This window comes from Fulmarus glacialis, unplaced genomic scaffold, assembly GCF_000690835.1.
Source record: "Fulmarus glacialis isolate BGI_N327 unplaced genomic scaffold, ASM69083v1 scaffold36251, whole genome shotgun sequence".
NCBI lineage: Eukaryota > Metazoa > Chordata > Aves > Procellariiformes > Procellariidae > Fulmarus > Fulmarus glacialis.
The window spans coordinates 7,055-12,363 of NW_009194052.1; the positions used below are offsets into that span (position 1 = coordinate 7,055).

The 5,309-nt window shown below is 52.7% G+C and overlaps 1 protein-coding gene across 1 annotated transcript in view; it reads right to left on the bottom strand.

The window, feature by feature from the left end:
* SLC16A4 (solute carrier family 16, member 4) overlaps positions 1–4,742 on the bottom strand; it is an 11,021-nt gene extending 6,279 nt beyond the window's left edge. The window contains exons 1-6 of the mRNA XM_009587651.1: positions 4,727–4,742; positions 4,085–4,191; positions 2,821–2,953; positions 2,086–2,229; positions 1,443–1,604; positions 364–912 (exon numbers count right to left, since the gene is read on the bottom strand). Of these exons, the coding sequence (XP_009585946.1) occupies positions 364–912; positions 1,443–1,604; positions 2,086–2,229; positions 2,821–2,953; positions 4,085–4,191; positions 4,727–4,742 (1,111 nt within the window). The remainder of the gene's footprint in view (positions 1–363; positions 913–1,442; positions 1,605–2,085; positions 2,230–2,820; positions 2,954–4,084; positions 4,192–4,726) is intronic.
* Positions 4,743–5,309: the final 567 nt, after the last annotated feature.

The following is a 5,309-nucleotide window of genomic DNA, read 5'->3' on the forward strand; positions in this document are numbered from 1 at the left end:
GAGTGACTCTGGATTTCTGTGGCTTGTGGGTTTAAGCAAAGCAGGGGCCGTGGTGGGAAGGCTTTGGGAGGACAGATAGCACCTATGTAATTGGAAACTTGTGTTTGTTCGGTGCAGCGAGGGTGGGGGATCATCTAGCTTAGGTTGAGAGAACCACCCACCATGTGAGAGCGACTTTGTACATCTACAGAAGGCGACGCTATATATACAGAAGGGGGGTAAGGGCTGTGAGCTAAACCTCTTCCATGAAGATTTATTCTAGGACATATTTGGGACTATTTCTTGGCAAGATTTGTGTTGCTTTTCTTTCCTATTTTGGTATCATTGTAATTATAAATGGGTTTAAAAGATTCTTTTGCCTACCAGCCACTGAAATGAGGTAAGAGGCATCCATGCTGCTTATGCCCAGCGTCCTGGCTCTTGCTACCAGGTGGAACATGGGCACGAAGTAGGCCAAGTGGCTGAACAAAAAAGACCACGTGAAAATGCCGAAGATGGGATCCTTCAGTGGGGAGAAGTCGAGGAGAGGCTGTGAATTTTCTTTTTCAGTCAGTGGAAGGGATTTGTAGCTTCTCTTGGCCTCGGTGGCTATTTCTGGTGAGCAGCTGTCCATGGGGGGTTTCTCAAACCCTTCCAAAGCCGACGAATTCTCTGGACCAGACACATCTCTGCCGTGGGGCACCATGACTCCCTCCGTGGTGGGAAGGTCCTGTGCACTGCGAAGCTGTATTTCCCTGTGAGTGATTTCATCCAAGCATCCATCAAGGGTTTCTGAATCCTTCTTTGCCATTAAAGACCCACGGTCTTGATTTTTAGCAGAGCAGCGTTGAGGCGGCCGGGTGCTGACGGGTGACAGCAGCATGCTGGAAGGCACGAGGTTTAACATGATGCCTCCGAAAATCAGGAGAGTACCTGAGGGAAGACAGAAGATGCTTTTTTTCTTGGAATGGGAGAGGAGGAGCAGTAGGGAATCTTTCTAGAACAGGGTGTACTTTGTATTGAACATGGAGAAAGCTCTGTCAGAAGGAGGAGGTATCTTACAGGAGTTTTTAATTCCTGTTTTTCTAGCTGGAAGTCCCTTTCGCTGTGATGCACGCGACAAATCCAGAGCTACCTCTGGGATTTGGGAGTTTTCGTTTTCCCTCATTAGAAGTCCAGTACACGTGATGGACCTTCAGGATGGCCGGAAAAAGTGTAGTAAAAGTAGGGATTTTCAGTTTTGGTTTTGGTTTCTGAGGTCTCTGTATTGACTCTGATTTAACTTTAATGACTGATTAAGTGTTTAATCATTAACCAGATGTCCCCAAACTATCCTAGAAGAGACAGAGTTGTTCCTCGGTGCATCCAATTTTAATTTTTAAAAAGATCCTCTTATCCTGCCCAGATATCCTCAAACGCCCTCTTAGTACTGATGAATTTGGATAAACGGGAGATGTGCTCACCTTGCCAGCCATAAAAATCGATGAGAAGTTGAGTGAACGGCGCTATTAGAAACGTCAGCCCCATCCCGGAGCGGGCGATGGCGTTGGAGAAAGCCAGCCGCGTCCTGCAGCGCTTGGCCGTCATCACCGCAGCCGCCTGGTAAAGGCAGGCGAACCCCATACCTGCGGGAAGGGGAGAAATAAGATGTTCATGCCCCAAAAGGTGACTGCTTCAGGTTGTGAGCTTTAGGGATTCAAAGTCATGCCATCCCCAGCTCCTTGTCCTCATAGAAGAACTGCTCTGCAGGGTTCCTGAGCTGCAAGCGGGGGGATTTTTGCTGGTGCAGTCAGTGGAGAACAAGATTCACGCGTGGTATTTAGTATCTGGGGTTTTTGAGGCTCTGCACTTTTAGTAAGGGATTTTAAAAGGCCAGGATTCATGTCAGGTCCAGGAAAAAAAGCAAGGTTAGTTTGGTCTAGCATGTTGAAACTGGTATTTTATGCTCCTGAGCATGAAGCTTTGGGGTTGCACACAACGTCTCATAGATAGGAGCTGGGGATGCTTTACTATTAAAGGAACCGCCTGGTTTAACATTAAAGGAGCTGCTTTTACTCATCGTGCACAGGAAAATCTCTGCCCGACTGCGAGTCGCAGGCTGCTCACCCAGGAGAAGTCCCATGGAGACGCAGAGGAAGGGGACGCTGGTGGCCTGCGTGCTCAGCAGGCAGCCCCCTCCCACCAGGCCGGCCCCGATGATGGAGGTCGGCCGCTCGCCCAGCCTCCTGCAGACCACGGCCACGAGCGGGGCTGGAAGGGAAAGGAGGGAGAAATCTCAGGCTGGAGATGACAAATGACGCTTTGCAGGGCTTGGGAACTTTTATTGGGGTCATTGCATCTGGTGGCCCAGCGAGTGGTCCATGTTGCCACCCTGGGAGGGAGGGGGTGGGACAAGAAATTTGGGATGGGTTAATACTCAAGAGCACCAGGAGAGCAGCCAAGGGACCTTGCCTCGTACCTTGGGAGCTCGGGGGACGGGGCAGGGGAAGGAATCAAAGCCCAAACTTTCAGATGTCCCCAGCCTGCTTCCTAATGCACACCACACTCAGCGGCCGTGAATTATTCAGCAACGGGCTTGCTCGGAGGCATTAATATTGGTGTCAGGGGTGAGGCTTCACTCTGAATGTATATAATAAACCTGCTATAGCGAGGCCTCGTGACACACGCGATCCCCATCCTTGGACCGTGCTCATGCTAAGACGCGGGTGGGTACCAGCCGTGCCCGGCTTGCAGCAGTCTGGGAAGGACATCGGATCTGCAGAGCATCCTCAGTGCCCCTATATCGAAGCAAATGGGCTTGAGGTTGAAGCGCTGTCCCCATCCTTACGGATGCCAGCTCACCTCCTAAGAAGCGCAGGGAGGACATGATGGAGCCGATCCAGCTGACTTGCTCGGAGGAGCCCCCCACCTCCTCTTGGAAAGCCACAAAGAAAATCCCAAAGGTCTTGAGCATCCCCATCACGAGTACGTTGACCTGAATTGGAAGCAGACGGAGATGAGATGCCATAGGGGCCAGGCGGGAGGGAAAGCTTTTCCTTCTGCTTTTCTCGTGAGGATAATTTGTTGTGTTTGGGGAGAAACAAACTGGGACACGTTAACTGGTGTAGCGTGTGTTGGGGAACATCAGCAGCATGGACTGGTGGTGGCCACGCTGTGGTTTATTAACAGACTCTCAACAAACCTTCTGTGCAAACTGGGTTTTCCAAAGAAAAGGAACAAAATAAGACCAGAGCCTGACTCTTGTAGGGTTTTTTTTGCTCTGTAAGTTATTTTTTTTAATACTAAAAAATAATCTAAATGGGTCTGAGCCCTCTGAAAGAGCACAAGGAGTTGATGAGGTGTTGAGGGGAGCAGGGATGGACGGTAGCTGGTGCGATTTCCCAGGCTGGCCCTGCCACGGGGGCAAAGGACGGGTTGTGTCCTCAGTGTTAACTCCCTCCCTCCTTCTCGGTAGTGGGTGGTTAATGATTGGCAGCGATGGAGTGGGAGCGGGGAAAGCTTTCCTGCGCTTCCCAGCTTTCCTAGCTGGGGGACGGCATCTTCATCACTGATGGGAAGATGGTGTGTGGTATTAAAGCCCGTAGCATGGAGAAATTAGTGCCTTTAAGTGATGTCGAGATGCCCGGTCCTTCTGAGAGAGCATAACCGAGCGTGTGCGTGCTGCCTGCACCCTGTGCTGCTCCTGCGGTCGGTCCCTGGGGACCCATCTCAGCTCCGATCCTCCGCTGCCCCAAGATGGGATCTCACCCTTACCGAAGGTACGAGACACCCCTTTGGGGTTTGACACCCCGGTGATGGTGTGGATGAGTAGGGAAAAGTCATCTTATCGTTGCAAGCTGCCTTTTGGCCCTGGGCTGCAGGTTGGGCACCTTTATTTACATCAGCTGAGATGTTTTGAGGTGGCATTTCCTAGGGGAAGGTGTGTGTCTGCTCAGCCTGCAGTGAAACGGGTGATGGCACTCGGTGTAGCAAAGCACCGCTGATTTTTTTGCCCTTGGCTGGGTGGGATCAGCCTGTCCTCTCCTCTGCTCTGTGTGAGTGAGACTCGAGACTTTCTATCTGCCCCAGCTTCAGGAGGGTTCAGTTGAATTTCTTCTCTGCTTACCAGGAAGAAGTGAAACACCACTCCCCATGCCCACCCTCCGTCCGCAGCTTTGGTGCCTGGGTTCCTCCCGGCTGCTGGAGCCTCCGGCTCTTCCTCCTTCCTTTCCCCTGGAAATGAGAATTTCAGGACACATTAACACCTTGCTCCGTTGCTGTTTCAATTCAAAAACTGCTCCCGTGAAAGCATCAGCTGCCTTTGAACCCTTTGGCTGTTAATGGCGTAGGCACCAGTATTTCGCGTTCAACTTGCAAAAGCTTTTGAGGGTGGGCGAAGCTTTTATCGACCTTTTTGCCAACAGACGTTAAGTTGCACATGATCACTGTCTGCGAGCAGTTTAATATCCTTTCTCTTTCCCACCAAATTACTGCAACCGCTTAAGCTTTAAGGGATTTTAAGTGACAAGCACCTTACCGCTGCTTTAGAGCGGATAGTTTGGCTGGTTTGTGCCCGAAGTTGGGGGTCACCGTCTATCTGTATCCATCTTTGAGCTCCTGGGGGAAGCTCTCCCTTCCCCTCCTTCTCTGCTCATCTCCCTTCCATCCTCTCGCCCATCCCGCACCTCCGGCAGCGGCAGGATCCTGCCCGCGGGAGCGGCTGGACCCTAGAGCAGTCGGGGCTGATGAACCTGAAACTTTTCCTTACCGCCTTGCTGCTGCATGCTGGCAAATCCTCCCTGAAACAGTCGATTGCAAAGAGGAATCGTCTCTTCATTTACTCCAGCAACTAAATCCCCCCTTCCTGACTCAGCACCCCGAAGTCTGGTCCTTCATTCGCCTCCGGTGAGGACGACGGTGTCCGTCCTTCCCGACAAGCCCCAAAGCGGGACATGGAGCCCGGCAAGCGCTGGGCCTGTGTGGACAGAGCCCGTCCTCCTCCTCCCCGGAGGCAGAGCCCGGCTTGCGGGGCCCCAAGGCCAGGAGTCCCTCCCCTTCCCCAGCCGGGAGCAGGAAAACCCGGAGCTTTCGGAGCAGAAATCCTGTTGGGAGGAAAGAGGAGGGGAAGCCTGCAAGGGTTGTAGCCCCAGGCAAAGCCCTGGGTCTTGCCAGACGTTGAGCGGAGCAGTAGGTGGCAATGGTGGACTGAAGCCAAGCCTGGGGCTGCTGGTGGCTGCAGGGGAGCGGAGCCTTGTCCCTGCCTGTTCTGCCTGTCCTGCCCGCCCTGCCTCTGCTGCCCGGCCCCTGGCCCGGGAAACTGCGTCATTTAGGAGGGGACAGTCTGGAAAGCT